Source organism: Epinephelus lanceolatus, chromosome 12 (assembly GCF_041903045.1).
Source record: "Epinephelus lanceolatus isolate andai-2023 chromosome 12, ASM4190304v1, whole genome shotgun sequence".
NCBI lineage: Eukaryota > Metazoa > Chordata > Actinopteri > Perciformes > Serranidae > Epinephelus > Epinephelus lanceolatus.
In genome coordinates, this window is record NC_135745.1 from 4728144 (window position 1) to 4751552 (window position 23409).

The 23409-nt window shown below is 39.6% G+C and overlaps 1 protein-coding gene across 1 annotated transcript; it reads right to left on the minus strand.

Moving 5' to 3' along the window:
* Positions 1–458: 458 nt before the first annotated feature.
* LOC117271496 (tissue factor-like) lies at positions 459–21787 on the minus strand. Its single transcript, XM_033649668.2, has 7 exons — positions 21572–21787; positions 19471–19585; positions 14108–14197; positions 10892–10998; positions 9362–9537; positions 4271–4436; positions 459–1409 (listed from the first exon to the last, which is right to left on the minus strand). Exons 1-7 carry the CDS (start codon positions 21636–21638, stop codon positions 1276–1278), a joined length of 855 nt encoding a protein of 284 aa, XP_033505559.1. The 5' UTR covers positions 21639–21787; the 3' UTR covers positions 459–1275.
* Between the last annotated feature and the right edge of the window lie 1622 nt (positions 21788–23409).

The following is a 23409-nucleotide window of genomic DNA, read 5'->3' on the forward strand; positions in this document are numbered from 1 at the left end:
AAGTGCCACAGGTAGTTGTTAACTTAGTGAAAGCATACTTTCAGGATATTAGGTTGTGTCTAAGAACAGCAGGTTTAACAACAGGTTGGCAGCGGCAAGAAATAGGTATTATGGCAGGGTGTACAATTTCTCCATTAGCATTTACTATGGCAATGGAAGTAATCATCAGGGCTTCCAAATGGGTAGTAGGTGGGGAAAGATGGCAGAATGGGTTGCATCTTCCACCAGTTAGGGCTTACATGGGTGACATGACACTGGTGACCACAACAATGCCATGTACAAAGAGACTACTAGAGAAGGTAAATAAGAACCTCAAGTGGGCCAGCATGAAGATCAAGCCTAGTAAGTCTAGAAGCATCTCGATATGTAGAGGGAAGTGAACACATCTCTACATTTGGGGAATGCTCAAAGTTTATGAAAGAAAATAATAATACAGCCAATGAGAGAGGAAAGGGATCTCTTGTTGCTTTGCCATTTTTATTGTTTTATTGCTTTTCCATCCTTTTGATCAACAAAAGTTTCTTTTCTAACATTAAAAACAAAAGAATGAAGAGTCTGAATTACACATAAGACAATAGATGAATATGGTTTTTAAGAGATGAGTTTGCTAATGTTATTGTAGTTTCATGGTACAGCCACTAGGTGCCACTATAGAGCATGGTTTACTGTACTGTTAGTAGTGATTTGTGTCTGACAAAACTTTTAGGGAAAGCTTAATACAAAGAATAAATCATGAAAAATAAGTTTAAAGGAGACAGTGTGAGCCCAACTGGGTTGTAATAATGAGTTAAAAAAGAGGATAGATAAGACTTGGGAATAAAGTTGTCAGGGAATGTTATACATTTAGTCTGCACTCATACAATCTAACAGGTAGACAAATCATAGTTTAGATCTTCTAAACGAGCTTCTGACACAACTCTTCTAATGTGAACTGTTGCTGTGGTTAGCGTTTGATATTCTAAAGCCAAGCCGTACATGATTCTTGATGTACAAATGATCACACACACAGGATGAATGCAAGAAATGCACAGGTGGTGCTTAAAATGCAGATAGTTTGACCTTAACACAGTTGCATTGTTGGAACAAGTTGCATATGTTCACATTCATGTAAATGAAAACAAAAAATAAAAAATGCAAACTACATTATACTGTAAACACACAACCTAGCAATGTAAAAGGATGTTTTCCTAGAAACAAAGAGGAGATAGAAAACTGAAGAGAGACCAGCTCTCTGTGCTTGAAAGACACCTACACACACACACACACACACACACACTAAACAGGTGCTGATGACTGAGATGGGTTCTTTTGTCGGCAGCATTTGCAGCAGAGGACTGTCACTGTGATGATGATGATGAGGACTGTGAGCATGATGAAGACTATACCGACCCACGCTCCAAGGCTTAAGTCTGTAGGGACAATGAGAATTGCTGTTAGACAGACAGATCTATCTCATCATTCATCCCTTTAAACACACAGAAAACAATGTTTAACCTCTAGTGGCTCTATAGAGCAGCTCTCTGTGTTGTTTGTATCACCTGCTCTGCCAGCATGGAAGATTAAGAATGGCTGAATAAAAACTAATGCAAGAAATATAAATATGTAAAACAACCTGTTACATTAATCATTCTATATTTATTCCAACATCCTCTGCACTATTGCACTACTGTCTGACTGCAAACAGATTCCATTTTGCTGTTGTTGTCTTTTTAAACCGTAGATACTTTTTATACATATTATCTTACACTCAATTGACACCAAAAGGAACATACAGAAATTAAATGACAAATAAGCCATTTTTTATTATGTAAAAAGTGGCCCTGTGTAGTTTTTACTATATTTCCTTTGTCCCTGAGCCAGATTTTGGACATTCAGTCCTGCTCAATTTTGAATTCGATACTGATCTAATATTAACTTCAAACACAAATGACACATAAATGCAAATTTTAATGAATGTGTTGTCAGATATATTAGTATTGCGTCTTCTTCCATAAGCCCTTGGGGTTATCATCATTTCCATCGCAATGTACAGAATGGAGAGACAGACACTAGCAATCTAGCATTTAATTAGATTGTGTAAACGTTTTCCCACAGGTTTATTTCCATCACTTGATTTATTGTGATGGAAATAAATATATGGTAATAGAAATGACAATATCAGTGTTATATTACTGAAAACATTGTATATATAAGATATCAATACATTTCTCTTAATAGACTTTTCTAAAATTTCCAGGCAAAGCGGACCATAAGGGGCGGCACGGTGGTGTGGTGGTTAGCACTGTCGCCTCACAGCAAGAGGGTTCCCAGTTCGATCCTGGGTGTGGGAGCCCTTCTGTGCGGAGTTTGCATGTTCTCCCCGTGTCAGCGTGGGTTCTCTCCGGGCACTCCGGCTTCCTCCCACAGTCCAAAGACATGCAGATTGGGGACTAGGTTAATTGATAACTCTAAAATTGTGCGTAGGTGTGAATGCGAGCGTGAATGGTTGTTTGTCTCTATGTGTCAGCCCTGCAATAGTCTGGCGACCTGTCCAGGGTGTACCCTGCCTCTCGCCCGATGCCAGCTGGGATAGGCTCCAGTCCCCCCGCGATCCTCAAGAGGATGAAGCGGTTAGAAGATGAAGATGAAAGTGGACCATAGTTGAAAAATGACCTGTAAAACTTCAATTAAAAGCCTACTCCCATCACCCAGTCCCTTTTACTAGCCTGGTGTGGCTACATATTTTGACAAATAAAGGCCTGTCTAAATGAGATGCCTGCTCTGGTTGCCAAGCAGGTCATTTTTATAGTAGTTCTTTGAATGTATAAAACCAGGTTGTTGGCTACCCACCTGAGCTAACGTTAGATAGCTGTTCAGTTTGTGCATAAATGTTTATACTTTTGTTAGTATGAAGATGCTACATATAGTCAGCTAGGTTAGATTCTCCATAATTCAATCATTGTCCATGTGTCCACTCCTCAATTACCCTGTAAGTTATTCATCTTCCCTTAGTCCATAAGGGTCCTCAGATCAAAAGAATCAAAAAGGTGTTTCATAAATATTAATCCAAGTTGAGAGTATTGTTTTAACAGGATAAAGTGGTGTTGTTTCAGTATGCCGGTTGGCATAATCCTCAGGCGCTGTAAAACAAGTGTCATAACTCTAGAGCTAGATCAAATGAATGATTCATTATAGATATGTTATCCGAACAATAATTTTTATACAAGTAACATTCATACTGGTTTAAATAAACAATTTGATTTTATTTCCCATCTTTGCTGAGCAACAGTTTTGTGTGAAAGGAATTAAAGGCCTGTCCCATTTGGATCACTGTCCCAAATATGGGCCCGTTGAGCTCAGTGATTTAAGTAAACAATAGCCCGTGCTATTAATTGAAGTTTTATGGTACTTCATGGTCAGATGTTTGTTTACCTCCTTTGTTGTCCCTGTTTTTAAGATGTATGTCTACTTCTGTGTACATTGAGAGCAATGAAAAAGTGTACACGTGATATGTGACCCATACAGCTGACTCTGATATTGTGTCATAATTACATTAAAAACATATGTTAAATGACAATTAGTTATAAAATATTTTTTGTCCTAAATAACTCAGGGAGTTGTTTTTCATTGTGTCATGAATTTTCCATGCCACTTTAATCACACAAACACAGGAAACATTTAAGGGATGTTCCACCACTGAGGCGAAGCATGAGAACATTTCTGTTATTTCCAGCTTTTTTAAAGAAAAATTTCACAGTCTACCTTTTGTTTTTGTTTTTTAGATGTTGTCTTTTTTCACAAAAATATCAGCTAAACAGATGTTTCATGAGGTAGGAATGCTTGTTTGTCAGGCTTTAGGGATATGTAGTGTGTTTGGGTAAAACAGTGAATGCTAACAAAATTATGCTGGTTCACTAGAAAGCTCTTAGAGGCTTAACTGACCACTAAATACGTCAACTGGAAAGGTCTCTAAGCACATCCAACAAAGGACCCTCTTATCCATAAAAGCCTCAGGCAGGACTCATGACCTGGCAATGCCACCCAAAATTGCCAAAAATGTTCATTTTCATTTTCTAGGAAGTGCAATGCTGCTGTCATTTCAGAAACCCTGGGTCTGACCCTAGGCCATGTGGATGTCTGCAGCAGCCATCACATGAACTCTGAGGTGCAAAGACATCACAGGGATTATTGTCTGCCCTAATGTGATGCTGAGTTACTCTACAGATCTTTCTATGTCCATACCCAGTGTAGTGTAGTGTAGTGTAGTGCAGTGTATACAGAGTGTGTGCACCTTGCACAATGTTAGGTTCTCCAGGTGTACACTGCTGTATGCCCCAGGCTCCCTGCTGGGTGCCTTTGGCTCTGGAGGGGATGAAAGCTGCCACCATGAAGCAATAACTCTGTCCTGCGTCCAGCCCCGACACCTCTGCTGTATTGGAGTCAGATATGATGTCTCTCTATCAGGTAAGAAGAAAACATTACACATTTAAACATATATCCAACTTATCATTCAGACATTTAGACATTAAACATTTCTTGATTGAGGTCCAGTGTCTAAGATTTAGGTAGATTTAGTTGTGTCCAGTGCTGAGGATTGCAGATTGCAGCAGTTTTTGTTCAGGAGGTTTTTACAGGGAGCTGAATTATCCACAGAGGACTCTTCCTCTCAAAAACAAATGGACCTGGTGACTAAAACCAGTAAAAATACTGAATAAAGCAGTTTCACTTCACAAATCAGTGTTTTTCCTACACTGTTTGGCATGTTGAGGACAGACTGCACCCCTGCTATGTGTTGCCACCTAATTTCTGATCCAGACATTAAGGAGGGTTTTACTGGGAGCTGAATTATCCAGAGGTCTCTCCAACTCCTAAACAAACTGAATAGAGCAGTTTTAATTTATGTTTGGCATGTCGGAGATGTGAATTTGCACGTCCTAGGATAGCGAAGGAATGGCCCGCCTTACTCTGCTTTACTCTGCCTCTGATTGGCTTACCCTGGCATTCTTACTATACCCCTAACCAATCCCACTTATTTTGTCCAAACCTAATTTATCTAACCAATGTGGGCCATTTGCTATCCCAGGACTCGCAAATTTGTACTGGGGACGGGCCATTAGCCTAGCAACTGCTAATGTATGCTCAGCTTTTTTTTTTTCTGATAACTTAAGATCCAGATTTTCAGGAGGTTTTTAGCAGGAGCTGAATTATCCATAGAGGTCTCTTCCTCTCTAAAACAACTGGTAATTAAAAGCGTTAAGATCACTGAATAAAGCCGTTTCAGACAAAAACAAAATCTGTGTTTTTCAGTCACAGAGCGGCTGCTAACTACAGTGGCCAATGCAGCAACATGAATGACCCTCTCTACAGCCAATGTTTAGTAATCTCTTATGGGCTACTGTGGAAACATGGCAGTGCAACATGGTGATCCCTGTAGAGAAGGACCAACTCCCTTTGTAGATATAAACAACTCATTCTAAGGTTAAGAAAACAAAACGCTTATGGCCAAAATACATGGAACACAGGCGCAGCGCGACTAATGGAAACACAACAATTATTATGTTCAGGTGAATATACACTAAAGAAACATAGGCCTACTTATGACATTATTTTCCATTTCTGCCAGTATAAATCCTACACACTACGACATTGAAATAATTTCTGTAATTGACGTGTTTGACATAATATTAAATAAGCCTCTGAGGCCATAATCATACTTTCAGTGGACCTACACTGTATTTTATGATCTTAATTTTATCTTCCTATTGATGATGGCACAGCCTCTCTCTCAAAGGGGAGCTCATAGAAAGTCCTAAAGGTGAATACCTATTCTCTCTAAAGCAGACATCAATATTAATGGCCGCATGTGATGTTTGTAGTTATTTGCTAAGGCTGTTTTGGAAAATACTTGCTGAGCGTTGGCTAACAAGATTCATACCACTCTCATATTTGTCCATTAACAGCCAGCAGCTGGTTAGCTTAGCTCAACTAGCCTAGCTCTTTCAAAATTTAAAAAATTACCAGCACTTCTGACTCTCACTACATGTTACATCTTGTCTGTGTAACAACTTGGTTATGGAAGATTGTGTGCCAGATTTTGTCCTTGCTAGTTCAGCACATAATCCTCAATAAAACCACAACCACTTACATAACGTGCTAATCAGTTAATTTCAGAGCTGCTGGTAGCTGTTAACCCCTGCCTTCAGTCTTTATGCTGAGCTAAACTCAGTGGCTGCTGCAGCGTTATATTTACTGTACAGATTTACAGACGTTAGAGTCGTATCAGTCTAGTCTATTCAGCTTTGGTTATAGTCTTTTACATTTTTTATGAAGTAGGTGTGCCTGGCAGCTGGCAACTAACTATTCAACTGGCAACTGATTTAAATTGCAGAGATATATGAAATTCACCGCTTGTTTATTTCTGTTGTCATTTATAGCTGTAACTGTAATGTTCAAAGATATATATACTGAACAAAAATATAAATGCAACACTTTTGTTTTTGCTCCCATTTTTCATGAGCTGAACTCAAAGATCTAAAACATTTTCTATACACACAAAAGACCATTTCCCTCAAATATTGTTCACAAATCTGTCTAAATCTGTGTTAGTGAGCACTTCTCCTTTGCCGAGATAATCCATCCCACCTCACAGGTGTGGCATATCAAGATGCTGATTAGACACCATGAATATTGCACAGGTGTGCCTTAGGCTGGCCACAATAAAAGGCCACTCTGAAATGTGCAGTTTTATCACACAGCACAATGCCACAGACGTTGCAAGTTTTGAGGGAGCGTGCAATTGGCATGCTGACTACAGGAATGCCCACCAGAGCTGTTGCCCATGAATTGAATGTTCATTTCTCTACCATAAGCCGTCTCCAAAGGCGTGTGTGGCGTCGTGTGGGTGAGCGGTTTGCAGATGTCAACGTTGTGGGTCGAGTGGCCCATGGTGGCGGTGGGGCCATAACCCCCACCACCACCATGCATTATCATGCTGCAACATGAGGTGATGGTCGTGGATGAATGGCACAACAATGGGCCTCAGGATCTCGTCACGGTATCGCTGTGCATTCAAAATGCCATCAATAAAATGCACCTGTGTTCGTTGTCCATACGCCTGCCCATACCATAACCCCATCGCCACCATGGGCCACTCGATCCACAACGCTGATATCAGCAAACTGCTCACCCATACGACGCCACACACGCTGTCTTCCATCTGCCCTGAACAGTGAAAACCAGGATTCATCCGTGAAGAGAACACCTCTCCAACGTGCCAGACGCCATCTAATGTGAGCATTTGCCCACTCAAGTCGGTTACGACGACAAACTGCAGTCAGATCGAGACCCCGATGAGGACGACGAGCATGCAGATGAGCTTCCCTGAGACGGTTTCTGACAGTTTGTGCAGAAATTCTTTGGTTATGCAAACCGATTGTTGCAGCAGCTGTCCGGGTGGCTGGTCTCAGACGATCTTGGAGGTGAACATGCTGGATGTGGAGGTCCTGGGCTGGTGTGGTTACACGTGGTCTGCGGTTGTGAGGCCGGTTGGATGTACTGCCAAACTGTCTGAAACGCCTTTGGAGACGGCTTATGGTAGAGAAATGAACATTCAATTCGCGGGCAACAGCTCTGGTGGACATTCCTGCAGTCAGCATGCCAATTGCACGCTCCCTCAAAACTTGCGACATCCGTGGCATTGTGCTGTGTGATAAAACTGAACATTTCAGAGTGGCCTTTTATTGTGGCCAGCCTAAGGTACACCTGTGCAATAATCATGCTGTCTAATCAGCATCTTGATATGGCACACCTGTGAGGTGGGATGGATTATCTCTGCAAAAGAGAAGTGCTCACTAACACAGATTTAGACAGATTTGTGAACAATATTTGAGGGAAATAGTCTTTTGTGTATATAGAAAATGTTTTAGATCTTTGAGTTCAGCTCATGAAAAATGGGAAAAAAACATATTTTTGTTCAGTGTAGTTTGGCTAATACATAACTGAAAATAACTGGAAGAAATTGTTATATTTTGAAAAATTGAAACAATGTAGAATTTGGTATATAACAGTTAGTTCAGTGTATATGTATTTATGGACATGAACTGGTTATTTTTCTTGTAGTCTTCTATCTGTTGAGGGGGGAATTGTATTTTGTAAAAAATAAAATAAAATAAAAAAAGACTATTTGAAAAGACAACTGTAATGTTGTTTGTGTTTGTAGCTATGGTGGTCAGTAAGTCACATGACTAATTGATTGATTATTAAGAAACCAGAAACAAGCTTAAATACCACCCCAATCAAGGAGAGTTATTGAAAAGCATATAATTAAATCATGGTGTGTTGAAGATGTTGGTAAATGTGTTGCATTCTGAAGGACTTCCTACAGTTAACAGCATATCTTGACCCACAGCACTGTATTCATGTGCTTTTCATCTTATCAATGCTAAGTGAAACGTTTAACCAAAAGATATACTTTGGTCCATTTTGTAAAGTTTATGCCAGGGGTGTCAAACTCATTCCAGTTCATTAGCCACATACAGCCCAATTTGATCTCCAGTGGGCCACACCAGTATAATCATTACATGATCATCTAAAAATAACAACGCCTACAAATTTTTCCATTTCTGTTAGAGAAAAAAATTATATTTTGAAAATGTTGATTTATTTACAAAACAGATGATGAGCAGATGTCTCAGGAAAAATAGGTGGAATTTCAAAAATATGTCTCAGTTTTTCCACGTTCAGTCCACAACTCACTGTCATTACATGTATATTTTTCCATATATTTCCACTCCTGTGTTGTTATTCTGGCATCACCACACCAAACTTAAGTGGAAGTTATTGAGAAAGCAGGTTCAGTTATCTCCTCCCTTACAAACCATTTACAAATCTAAAGTTTTGGCAGTGCCTTAGTAACAATACTCTACCAATATTGTTCTAAGATCAAAGTCAGTTGTTTTTTCAGACAGTTGTATTATGGTTGGGGTGAAAAGCCTCTGAAGTAGCATTTAACACTGGTTAAAGTTGCTCCTAAAGCCTGACATCTCTCAGCCCTCACAAGTGCATCAATATTAGGTGTGAAAAGTCATCGAGTGGGCTTAATTGGAACTTTTGGCTGGCTGGTTATAGGCTGCAGGCCGTATGTTTGACACCCCTGGTTTATGCATGGTTAAATTGGATGAAACAATTTTAACATGAATATCTTAATTTAAATAATAGTATATATTTGAAATAATATAATTGATGAATCATATAGATCCAACACATAAACACTTAAACCTACTGTATGATCATTCTAGTAGGTATTTCACAAATGTGTTAGTTTTCGATACTTTGGTGAGACTCTTTGTATGGTAGTGTTATTGTTGGCAGCTGTATACTGTACCTTGCCTGTACTTCCAGCCTTGTAGTAGCTGATCTTATACTTGAGGTCCTTTTTGAGAATGTCTCTGATGCTGAGCTGCTTGTCAGTCTGATGAATACTGGTCAGAGGATCTATGATGTGGACCATGACTTTCTCATCCACAGCTTGTACAGTGAAGTTCACAGCACTGATGTTACCTGAGCAGAGGACAAGTCAGCAGAGAGGATGAGACCACCTGTAAGGCTTATTCATATTAGTTCAAGGTGTCTTATTTACTATTCATCCCATTCCCACATTCTTCTTTCTTATCAAAACCCCGTGCCTACATTATCCACAATGCAAGTCGACCGCCAACAGTTCAGTTCGAGATTGGGGTGTGTTATGCTCATACCATCTGGAGTCTCTAGCCTGTATCACAGATGAGGAGCAGGCTACAAAGGTCTGGTCAGCTTACTTCTTTCTAACTATAGCTTCAAGCCTCAGCTTTAGCTCTAACTGACGCTGAGCCAATCACTCCAGGACATTTATCAGTCCTCACACAGCTCCCTCTGGCGATACAAAAGCTTTAGACAACATGTGCAGTGGTCCTTCACAACACCTGGAGAGACACAGTGGTGTTTGAAATTGGTGCAATTCGCATTTAAATGCTCTATGATCAAGTGTGCTATTGCTTTTATACAACAGTTCTACAAGTGCAATTTATTACATCTAAATAGCAGTAACAGTCATAACCATTCATTATTTAACTGTGTTATTTGAGGAAATATGTTCTTCATTGTGATGTAAAGTTTGTTCTGATGACCGTTAATGTCAGCTAATTATGTAATAATGTACAGTATATCAGCACTCATGGAATGCCTGTTGTTGCTTGGTCGGAACTAACTGTTGTATTAATAAAGCTTTTTATTATGATTAGAAATAACCAATAACAAATCAGAATCCAAAGAATTCCACCAGAAGGCTAACTTGAGCTGTGACCTCAGGAACACATTCTGACACATCTGTTTCTCAATAAAGTGGAAGAGTAACTAGTCCTGTTAGTGAGGTTAGAGCAAGCCCATCTGGGCCATGTCCACCATTGCACCATCTGAGGCCTCATTTGTGATGCCTGTTAAAGTAGATAGCAGCACACACTGACATCACAAGCCAAAAAGTTGTTTTCCCTGTCTACGCGTCACAACTTCACATTCTTCAGCCTGGACAGACTTTTACAAGGTCTGTTTTCACCTAAAATGCAGTTTGTGCATTGATGAGGTGTTGGTGGTGGGGCAGTCAGATTGAAAAGGGGTTTCTGCAGAAGAAGGAGGGAGTGGCTGGATATGCATGTAAGGAGAATTGGTAATTGGCAGGGAAAACTGCAGGCAGAGGGAATGACTAGGAGCTGGTTGAAGTTGTGCCACAAAAGAATCATACTTGTTGCACAGAGCTTGTTTTTTTCTCTCAGGGCCTTTTTTGGAAATTAAAGACACCTGTAAGTTTCCTCACGTCTTACTGAAAACTGTAATGTGTGTTATATGTGGGTTTTTTGGTGTTTGAGCTTGTGATACCTACTCTCTCTGTAGGGGTTGAAGGGTGGGGCATCAGTGTGAGGGAAGTCCTCTAGGTCATAGTCATAGTCCAAAGTCTCAGGCTCTGTTTTGATATCAGCAGTGTAGCTCCTGTCGGACGAGAATGCATAAATAAGAGTGACAAAAAATGAACAAAAATACACAGAAATACTCCAGTAAGACACAAAATTAGCAAGAAACGATCTAAATGGCTACAAAAAGACACAAAACAACCACACAGAGACACAAAAAGGCTACAAAGAAACACAAAACAACCACATAAAAACACAAAATGACTAAAAAGATACACAAAACAATCACACAGACACAAAGTGACTACAAAGATACTTATTTCAGAGACACAAACTTACCTCAAAAAGACCCAAACTACAAAAAAAACATACAACCACACAGAGACACAAAATGACTACAAAGATACACAAAACAACCACCAGACACAAAATTACATTGAAAAGATCCAAATGACTATAAGAGGACACAATAAAACCACAAAGAAACACAAAATGTCAATATATACATAAAACAACCACAGAGACAAAAAATGACAACAAAGTGACACCAAAAAAGACATAAAATTACCTGAAAGAGACAAACGACTACAAAAAAAAAAACACAAAACAACCACACAGACACGAAATGACTACAAGGAGACACAAGATAAAAAACAACAACATAAAACAACCACAAAGACACAAGACTGATGGCAAAGATACACAAAACAACTGCAAAGAGAGACAAAATGACAACAAAGTGACACCTAAACACACAAAATTATCTCAAAAAGACCCAAATGACTACAAGAAAATGAACCACAAAACTACCACAAGGAGACACAAAACGACTACAGAGATACACAAGACAACAAAAAGACACAAAATAGCCTAAAAGAGACACAAAACAACCACAAGAAGACACACAATGATCAAAAGGAGACACAAAATCACAAAAAGACACAGAGGGACTACAAAGCCATGGAAAACCACCACAAAGTCTGTGTGTCTTGCTACTGTGTAGGAGAGGTGGTGGGGCCCTTTGTGTATCTGGGCCCAGGGGCCAGTTGTCTCATAATCCACCTGTGTTGTAATCATCTCTCTGCATAGTGTCCCTAGCTTCTCCTTGCTGTCGTCACTGACACTCAGTCTTCTAACAGCATCCTGGGACTCCCTCTCTCTCTCTATCACTGTATGTGTGTGTTTGTGTGTGTGTGTGTGTGCGCGCACGAGCCCGTGTGCGTGTGTTTGTCTGTGTTAATTATGTTTTTTAGTTTTGCCTTGTGGTGTTTGTATAGTCTGTCCTCTTGTCCAGCTCTCCATGGTGGAGCGGAGGTTGTGTGGTTTAGTTTTGTTTGGAGACACTTGGAGGTCCTCCAAGATCCATATCCCCCCTTTATGTTTAAAATCTCTCCAAATACTTGCCATCCTGTTTGTTCTTAGTGTCATTTGACTCTGTTAACTCCGGTCTATCCTGTACACACATCTGCTCCATGTCTATCTGTCCCGAAGGTTTGATTCCCTCCTCTGTTGCTGTCTGAGGTTTCCTCCATCTTTTCTCTTTAAAGGGTTTGTTTGGGGAGTTTTTCCTTGTCTGAATGGATGGCTCTACGAACAAAGGGTGTCATATGCTGTACAGATTGTAAAGAGACAAGGTTGTGATTTGTGATATTGGGCTACATAAAATAACATAATAAAACACTTCCCTGTGTCCTTCTGGAGGTTGAGGACAAAAAAGTATTTTGTCATTTAATTCAGAGGACTTGTTGATTTAGTTTTAGATCTAGATGATTACAGTAAAGAAGTGTTCAAGCAGGGAGGACTAACCACTCACTTTTTGTTTCTGTGAGCCTGATCTGGGAACATTATGTTCTGATATCACATTTAAAGAATACACAAACTCACACTTGGGTAGCCTCATAACAATGTATGCTACTATATATGATAAAGCAAAACTAAGATTAAGATGGTTAAGGGAATGGGACATAAATTATGCTGATAACAGAGAAATATACGTTTCCGTAGGAATATATTGAACAGGAGTGGCATTAGAAATGAGACATGAGGGGCGTCGTTGGCTTAGTGGTGGAGCGGGCGCCCCATGTGCAGGGCTGTTGCCGCAGCGGCCCAGGTTCGACTCCAGCCTGTGGCCCTTTGCTGCATGTCACTCCCGCTCTCTCTCCCTCCTTCACACTGTCTGCCCTATCCATTAAAGGCTGAAAATGCCCCAAAAAAATCTTTAAAAAAAAGAAAGAAATGAGACATGAATGTGAAGTATGTTAGGTGACTGAACATACCAGATATTTAAACCCAACAGTAATATTATAGAGACTAGTCCATACTCATAGAGTGCACAGTTGCCCACGAACAGCTTCACATAGATTGACCACGTCAGTGAGTAGAAAAACGTGGGACAGACAGAATGACTGACTGACACACTGACAGTTTCCATGATTATGTACAGCATACCATACCATGACTTAGTCATACCAAAAATTAGAAAAAAACAAAAAACATTCAGCCACAGGGGGAGCCACAGCGATCGGTCGCATTTTAGCCATTTTTAAGCATTTTTCTGTTGTTATAGCGCCACCCAGTTGCCAGTTAGAGTTAAATTTCTCCAGTCACCTTGAGGCATCCTGTTCACATATCTACCAAGTTTAGTAAAAATCCACATGGCGGTTAGGCCTAGATAAGAAATTAGCTCTATTATATAATATTCATTCATTTTAGTAAGTTTACCAACTTTTGCCAAGAGGGAACTTTAGATATTGGTCCCTAGATTATGTTCACAGAGTTTCATGCAGATCAGTCAAACTTCCTAGGAAGAGATCGATTTTAAGTGTTTTTCAAAAAATTCAAAATGGCGGAAAATCTATATAACCGGAAGTTATGGGTTCTTGATGCAAATTTGTTCCTCATGAGGAGAGGCATCTCTGTGCAAAGTTTCATGTCTCTACGACATACGGGGCATGAGATATGCCCATTCAAAGTTTGCAATTTCAATCGGTTGCTATAGCGCCCCCCTTTGGCCAATTGATGTAATATTACTTCATTCGCATCCTCCCATGACCCTCAACCACTGTGCCAAATTTCACATGGATTGACCAAGCCAGTGAGGAGAAAAATGTGGAACAGACACACACACACACCCACAGAGAGTTTTCGTCATTATATAGTAAGAAAGTAGATAGAGGTCATGTTCCTACCTGTCGTAAGGTACGAGGTCAAAGGTCAGATCACATTCTGACTCTGACACTCGGATGCAGTGCTGACTGTCCATCCAGTCACCGCCAGCCCTAAAAGTCACATGACAAGATACACAAGAGAATAACTTGAATACAAAAAAAATACACAGGCTGACATTGTGACACCTGCTGTCCCTTACATGATTTGGAATTTTTATTTAAAGGAGGACTGCAGATTGCAACCAGCTGAAACTTCTCCAAGCTAGGATTCCTTCAGTGTTATATATATATTATATGTGTGTATATGTATATGACAACAGAGTGAAAAGATTGAATTTCCCCTTGTGGATTAAGGAAGTATTAAAAATTAAGATTTGCACCTGAACTCAACTTTTTCTCTATTAAGTTAAGATCCAGACGTTCGTGAGGCTTTTTGCAGGACCTGAATTATCTGCAGAGGTCTCTTCCTTTTCAAAACAAACGGACCAGGTGATTTAAAGCAGTAAAACCACTGATAAAGCAGTTCCACATTAAAAAAAATCAATGTTTCTCCAACACTCTCATCACAGAGGGGCTTCTAACTATGGTGGCCTACACAAAAACTTCAGTGTCCCTGTCTAGAGCCAGCGTTGGGTTTGTCTGTTCTGCAATTCTGTAGAAACATGGTGGTTCAACATGGCGGATTCTGTGGACAAAGACCCACTCCCTATGTAGATATAAACAGCTCATTCTAAGGTAACAAAAACACAGAGAGTCTTATTTTCAGGTGATTATACACTAAAGAAAGCATACTTGTTATAATATAGTCCATTTCTGCAAATATATCCCCTAAATCCTACACACTGGCTCTTTCAGCTAAATATTAATCTTTTAAAATACAGATTAAATGTCAGGTTCTTTTTGGAGACAAAGGAACACATTATAGTACAGCAGCATATTAAATATAACATGATTAAATTGTTGCATCATTATGAGGAAAATATACTTATATAATTATTAGATAGGTACTTACCATTTGAAAAGAGGGAACCTTAAAAACACCTTTATTAATGCTATCATTTAAGACACTGACAGATGTTTGTGTTCCTAAGTATCGAAATGTGAATGATGAAATGTGATTGACATGTCAGCATTACAGGGAGATCATCATTTGTTGGGACTGTTGGGGTGAAAGCTCACTCTGATCTACTTTAGGTTGTCCACTGTGTGCTGGGTCTGTCTTAGAGTGGTTATGTTCAGTGGTTTAGGCAATCCTGCAATCCTTTATTTTTTGTTTTTCGCCTGAGTCCTTCATGTTGGGACCATTAGTGTTAGCTCCCAGAGGACCACACTCTTACTTTCACATTAAAACTGCCCAAACAAACATACCTCCTATTTAATTTCAGTGGCACTGTGGTCACACAAAGGTAGTCCAGCACATTTGATCCACACTCAACTCTTCCTTGCAGAAAAACTGTTAGATACAACTATTCACAGCAACTAAAAAGCTACACGAAAAACACAATCAGCACACAATGTCATGTGCATGTTTTTTTCCTTGCAAACTTCAAAAATAAGCTTGTTTAACAGAATAAAATAAATACATTTAACCATGTTGACCAGTGAATTTTAATTCACTGTTTATTTGAGGGGACCATGAAAAAAGAAGTGATGAGGTGGTGCCTTCGTTTAAAACAGTGGAACAACTTGTCTAGACATAGCAGAAAAATGCTGTGCAGTGTATTTGCGTATGATAAGCTTTCAGTTTTCTGTCTCATATTTACATTCCTCAGCATACCTGAAGCAATAAGCCAACACCAACATAGTGGCGGCCCTTTACCTGAAGGAAAATGCTGGTAACTTTCAGCCTGGACCCTATTAACCCATGTTTTTGTGTCTAAGTGACTAATGGTAAGAATGATTTTTCAGATTGATCCAGTGTTCAGCAAGAGTGCTACAGCCAGCAGCAAAACAGGCTGCAATGTAACCACTCAGGGTAAATTCACCCTAAATATATCACTAGAAGTGTTTGTTCTTACCACTGACATGCTCAGATTGTTATTTTAAGTGTTACATTAAAAAAGATCCCTACAGAGATAAACATTTTTGTTAAAAAGTAGCCACCAGACTTCATTAAAAAAAACAGTATTTCAGCATATATAGAGCCATTATATTTTCACATCTAACTGGGAGAATTAAGGTTTTGTTTCAACCAATCCAGTGTTGGTGCTTGTTGGAACAGTGGAGAGACAAACTAAGATGTTTTTTGCGAGTTAAGAATAAAGTGTGTTTTATCATGATAAAATTAGTGCGTATTTAAATGGAGTCTGGTGGGGGTGGAGACAGCAAATTCGAGATTGTTTTGGTTTACAACCAGTGGCGTAAGATAGTTACAATGGGCCCCAGTGCAGGCTATTATGAGGGGCCCTATTACGCCCTAGTTACAAGTTATGAAGCACACACGCACACACACACACACACACACACACACACAGAGTTTTAGGTGTATGTATATTTTAGTAACAGTGTGTCTTACTGCCGCTTTTACGTTACATCCACTTGCAGATACTTCATATTGGACACATTAACATACATATGACATAGCAATCATCATTACATATCTGCATAAGACAAATCTACAAAAGAAAATAGGAAATTATTAGTTTATAATTTGTTATAGATTGACACTGTTTTACAAAACCAGAAAGCCATGATGGAGATGGGTTTGCCTTATTTAGGGCATGTATGGAAAATAGCACCATTTTTGTTTTAACGTGAGTTCTTCTTTGAACACAGGCATATTTCCAGGTGTCAGTCGGGCCCCTTCACCCCATGGGCCCCAGTGCAACCGCACTGCCTGCACTGTCTATATTTACACCCTTGTTTACGACAACGAAAAGGACCTCACTCTTAAACAAAACTGTCTATCTCTGTAGGAATCCTTTCCATAATTATTTCTTTAACTGATTGATTGAAATCACCAAGGATATATGCACAATAAAGCCCAAAGGCCTATTTCCACTGCGGTCATCTAGCAAACACTCAACACATCAAAAGATTAAAACATCCCATCAACAAGAGGTGGTGGGGGGCTGGAGTCTATCCCAGCTGAAATTGGGCGAGACACCCTAGACAGGTCACCAGACTACCACAGGGCTGACACATAAAGACAGTCAACCTTTCACACTCACATTCACACCTGCAGCCAATTTAGAGTCACCAATTAACCTGCAAGTCTTTGGACTGCGGGAGGAAGCCAAGGTACGTGGAGAAAACCCACTCTGACACTGGGAGAACTTGCAAACTCCACACAGAAGGGCTCCCCACCGCAGGTTTGAACTGCCCAACCCAGATTTGAACCAGGAACCCTCTTGCTGTGAGGTGACAATGCTAACCACTGCAACATCATGGCGCCCGCCATTTCTTTCGAGCAATGTTAAATGTGCTCTGTGAAATACACAATTTCAGATTTGTAAGCAAATAATTCCACTATAGAGAAATGTATTTTTGCCTATTAGGCTATTGAATCAAACATATTTAAATACTGGTAAGCTGCCTCTTGTAAAGTAACTATGGTTGTCTTTTAGACGTGAGAAAGAATTTATTAGGTACTTTAGTACAATTTTTTTAATAATTTTGTAAGTGAGTAGCATCTTAATATAAATAATTATAACAGCCTAACAGCATAAATACTTTTTAAAATGCACAGGACTGAGATGCATGCGTGGACAAACTTTTAGCATGCCCCTTATCAATTTATTTTTTGCCTTTTGTAGTTTGTTTTTAATGTGTTTTGATAATCTGGTATACCAGGAGATGGCAGCGTAATCAAAATAACTTCAAACTAGAGCTCCAGCTAGGGTATGAAGAATTTGTCTGTCCAGAAAGGTATTTTTCCTGGCTAAAAACTGAATTCTGTGGTTTACCCTGATCAGGGCTTTAGAGTCACACTATCACCTAAAAACACGTCTAAAATATAGCCAAGATTATCTACACTTTAGCAGTTACTGAAGTTGGTACTCTAACCCCACTATCCCCCTTTGCTCCACTCAGCACTTGGTAAATAAGACACAGGAAACTGCTCCTGGTCTTAAGGAGCTGCAGCATTTATCAGGCACAAACTGTAAACTCTACTCTCCAATCACTTCTGATATCTTCACTAGCACCAATCTCTCCCTCTACTGCTTGCTCTAACACACACACACACACACACACACACACACACACACACACACACACACCTTATGCACACTCACATCCATGTACTGGCTGCGCACTGAGCTATTCTCCAAATAACTAATGCTACTTTTATAACATTAGTCTTAGTTCTGTGGAAGAGAGAAACTTGGATTGGTGTACAGTTGTATTTTTCTGTTAAATAAGGAAAACAGGCCAAACAAAGTTCTCAAAGTAATGAATGTGACACACTTTATGGCCCCACTGATGTGTGCTGTCACCATAACAGCTAACATCAAATGCCATTTTCGTTGGTATTAGTCAAATGACCATGGCAAACAATTCAATGTCCGTTCTGCTGTCTTTCTGTTTTTATGTGTCAAACACTTTGAATAAAAGGCTTAAAGAGATGGTTCAGTTTTTGGAAGCAGGGCTATATGGGGAACTTATTCACATACAGTAGATGTCAGTTTGCTTGCCCCCAGTTTATAGAAGCAGGCTGGAGTCTAAAAGGGAAGCTAAGCAATGTACCACTGTGTAGGGGTCACCTGATTTCCAACAGGAGAATGAAGCTGTTATATAGCTTTCTTCAAGGCCAGACTCCACTGAGAAAACAGTAATTTTAGCTCGCTGACCACAGGAGCTGCTGGTCTACCACTGCTTCGATCAGTAAGTTAGTTTGTGTTATTGGTGAATCTGAACTAACCCTTTTAAAAGCCAAAGTCACACAATAACCTAAAACAAATTAACTAAAGGAGGCAATGGTAGACCAGCAGCTCCTGTGTTCAGCAAAATAAAATAACTATTTTTCTCAATGGAAACTGGCCTTGAAGAAAGCGATATAACAGCTTAATTCTCCTGTTGGAAATCACTGTCTGACTTTAAGTTAAAGGAATGAAAAAACTCTCAATATAGTGTATACTTATACTGATATTAATGTTTTAGGGACTTTTTTAGGTGGCTAAAGTACGTTTTGTTGCTGACCCCCTCACAGCAGTACATTGCTTAGCTTCCATGCTGGTACTCGACCTTGCTTCTCCAAACTGGGGGGTGCCAACCAACATCTACTGTATGTAATATGGTGACTATTAGTATTATCATATTGTGGTAAAATTTGAGCAATTCAGAATTTTCCACTGCCAAAATATGACTTCCTCCTTGATTAATTCACTTGTGCAATTCTGTACTTGTGTGTGTGTGTGTGTGTGTGTGTGTGTGTGTGGACTCACCGCGAGTACATGACAGTGTATTTGTAGTTAGATGGTTTGGCTGTCCAAGTGAGGATGGTTTTAAAGTCCAGAGACACCCAGCGTACATTCTCGGCTTTGGGCACAAGGTTGCCACCTATGTATAAAATGTAAGGTTTATTTCCACTCATCCATGATCTGTGAATATTTTTCATTCCTGTTTTCGTTTTGTTAATGATATGTAGTATCACACCAAACTGCATATCAACTTTGATAAATCAGCTGGAGAAAAACTTTGACATGCACCTCCCAGTCCTGTTTTTTTCTCATAATCAAAGTCAGACTTTGCCAGTGAGCAAAGCTGAGTATGAGCCAAAAGTGAGACTGTTACATAAGAGACACAATTTTATAAATGTGGTTTATACAGTCTGAGATACTAAATACACAGCATTGCTATAACATTCCATTATGTTCTCTTTGTCTTCAGAATGTTGTGGAACATTTAGTTTGTTTCATTGGTTACTTTAACATTTCCACATGTCTGAAAAAAACTGCTGTGTCATGATTAGGTAGTCTAAATGCCACCATGGAACATTTACTGATTACAGAACAAGTGGGGAATGTTACAACTATGCAAAGTTCTTGTCCCATCATGAAGATCCATTCTTTGCACGAATAACAACATTACTACATGAACATCTCTATTATTTAAACATCATTTGTATTTCCAATATGGATACAAGGCCTATCACTCATTTATATCTACAGTGTATGCACCCAAAACATTTAATGGATTTTTCATAGTTAGAATCTTTAGGCTACATATAAAACCAAACATGAAGATGATTTGCATCCTCCAAGATGTAGAGATCTGCTGTCCATTTTCTGTCAGACACAGCGGAGCTCAGCTGTGAAATATGCTACATGATATTGGGACAGTGAAAAGCTGTACATTTGATGAGCTTTATTAGCAATGGCGGAGCCAAGAGGTGACCAGTGGTGGCCATGGCATCAGAGACTAAAGTCTGACCTCCGCACAGTGCCCAACTCAATGGAGATGAATGAATAAACCACAGACACTTTCTACAGTTTTCACAGCAGCTAAATTCTACTGAAGAAATGATCGCCATGAAAACTGTCCAGTGTGATCATTTAATTCACCGCCGTAATGGCATCATACTGTCCCCATGTGTCTGATTTTAGACAGCATACCAGCATACCGGAAGCAAAAGAGGTGTGACTGGCGTGACATGTAACATAACAGCGTCAGCCTCTGGTGTGATATAACACACAAGTCAGTAGTGTTTATAAACAATAACAATGGCATTAACATGGCAATAACAATCATTTGCTGTCCCTGTTACATGGCAGCAGATCTCGTCCTCTGCTCGATGGGAAAGGAGCTCCTGGACCTCATTGTTTTTCAATTTTGCGGACATTTTTGGCTGCTGTTCTTCTCTAAGTTAGCTGCTAACTGCATAACCCATCGCCAAATCATCACACCCATCCCGTCCATGGTCTCATCCTGCTGGCTGTCCGTTCTACATAAACATTAATTCAACATTGTTACTACTTCTACTGCTGGCTTATAGGCAAGACAACTTTGTCCCCCCAATTGTACCTTTTATTTGAAACCCAAGCAAGCAATATAAAAGGGGCTGCAGATTGGGGACAGCAAAACTTCATCAAATGACGTTAACAAACTCTCACACAACTTGTGAATTTTAATGTGATTTATAGAGTTGCTCAGTACTAAACAAACACATTTTTGCTAAAACCATACAGCTGGATAAAAGAGACTTGGATTATACTACACGAGTTGTGTGACAGTTTGTAAATGGATGTTTTGATATAGTTTGCAGTTGCTGAAGTGGTCCCCAATCATACTATAAATCAATATAAAAGTGTTTTCCATGCAGGCATGCAAGAAAAAAGAAAATAGGAAAAAAGTTTTCTTCACAGATTTAGGGTAACAGAGCATGACAAACTGATTTCCAAATGGTCATTTTGTGGGTGAAGTATTCCTTTAAGTTACAGCAGGAACACAGAAACCAAAGTGAACTGCAGAGATCCACAAACAAACTGTAAAACTACTGTACTACTCTGTATCTACCCATCTATCCATCTGATCATGTGGTTTTACCTGCAGAAGTGATGATCCAAGCAGACAGACAGACTCCCAAATAAAGCACAGTTTTCACAGATGCCATGTTAAAACAATCCAAAATTTTCTGTTTCCGTCGTCTCTAGCCAGCAGGACAGAGAGTTGGAGCTGTAAATGTGGGAATGGGGGGACTGTTTAGGGTTTTGCCTCGTTCCGCCTGCTGATCCCTCCCACATGCCTGCCTGCTGATGGGGGGTTCTGCAACGATCTGCTCAGTTTGAACTCCTCCTTTCACAAAAGCACTGATTCAGATCATGAATGTCCTTGGTTTAACACACAACACCTCTGTTAAAAAACGTGGAAATTGTCCCTGTGATTGTGACTGACTTGTGTGTTAACTCACAGAAATATGAGTAATGGCTACACCCATACTGACAAGAGCCAAATAGTTGGTTCTTTCTTTGTGGGAAGGAGATTCTTGGCATCGTGCTGCTCATGAATTCAGCTGTGTTTCTGTGAAAAGCAAACAGCTTGGTGCGCTGTTGCCTTGACAGCCAATACACTTATTCCCAAGTGGTCCAGTTCAAGGTCTGTACAGACTTTTAGCTCACCAGGAAACATACTCATCTCTTTCTAAACTCACACAGGAGACTCAGAGCATGAAAATCTGGCATGATGTGGGCTGTTAATGCTAATACCCATAATTAAGGACTTAGATTTTTTAATTTTCATCTTTATCACAACTGATATTGTGATTATATGTATTGCTGTATTTGTCATTTCTTTCCATAAGAATACATTGACCTTATACGTAATGGCAAGGTGGCGTAACTGCACAGTATTCCTGCCTTTAACAAGCAGGGTTAAAGGGGCTACTAGTATTACTTAATGATTTAATATCAGGCAAACTAACTGTGATCAAGGTCTCTTTTGCAAGAGAAGGCCGAGTGCAGCAGATAAAAAACAAATACATCCAGACAAATAAAAGCACATTCAACATCAGAGACAATACGAACTCACTTAATAGATGTAAAGTTCAAATCCAGCCCAGTCAAAAGAGGAAAATGTTGCCACAGTGCATTTCTGCAAACCACAAATACGTTACATTTGCACTTTTCATACATATCATCTGCATATGCAATGTTTGAGCTGACTTTGTCATCAGGAGGTGGAGGGGATGGTGGATGGCTTCTCACCTTGGCGATGTGCCTTGAAGACCAACAAACAACAAAACTGGTTTGAATGAGTCATTGCTGTGTCTCCAGTAGCTTTTAGGCATCAAACTTGGGTGATTTTAAGTGACCTATTGTTCCTATTCCAGCAGGTATTGTGCCCCCAAACTGGGTATTTTAAGCTAAAACATTATCTTTTTCTAACTATAACTAATGGGTTTTTGTGCCTAAACCGAACCACACGTTAAGCACAGCATTGTTGAAACATAAAGTTTTAACGTATCTGCTGCACAAAAAATGTGCAAATGTAATGTATCTGTGGTTTGTAGACATGTACAATGTCAATATTATTGCTGACAGCTGCGTTTTTAAAATCCTCTGTAATTTATCCCATGGCCATTCGCGGGAGGTTTGTTTTTAAATGTTTAAAAAGCCTGCATATGCATGCTAATTTTGGTTGGACAGGGAGTACAAAAACAGTATTCAAAGCTGTCATCTTTGCTTTTTTTCCCATTGTCCAATCAAATGACTTGAGAGGTGGGCCTTCTTTGGTGGTCACGACAAGTTAACAGCTGGTAAACAATGGAGGAGAAACTTGTAGCGGTTGCTGGATACCCAGCGCTGTATGACTTTACAAACCACAGTCGCCTTGATCTCAGTAGAAAACAATAGGCATGGAAGCTTATAAGCGCAGTACTGGAATGG

What these genes read in the sequence shown, in the direction of transcription:
- LOC117271496 (XM_033649668.2), bottom strand. Translation starts at nt 21,638, where the DNA reads ATGGCATCTGTGAAAACTGTGCTTTATTTGGGAGTCTGTCTGTCTGCT. An exon ending in GACCTCGTACCTTACGACAG is followed by an intron (nt 10,999 to 14,107) that starts GTAGGAACATGA and finishes CTCGTCCGACAG; the next exon opens with GAGCTACACTGCTGATATCA. An exon ending in AGAACCTAACATTGTGCAAG is followed by an intron (nt 1,410 to 4,270) that starts GTGCACACACTC and finishes TTGTCCCTACAG; the next exon opens with ACTTAAGCCTTGGAGCGTGG.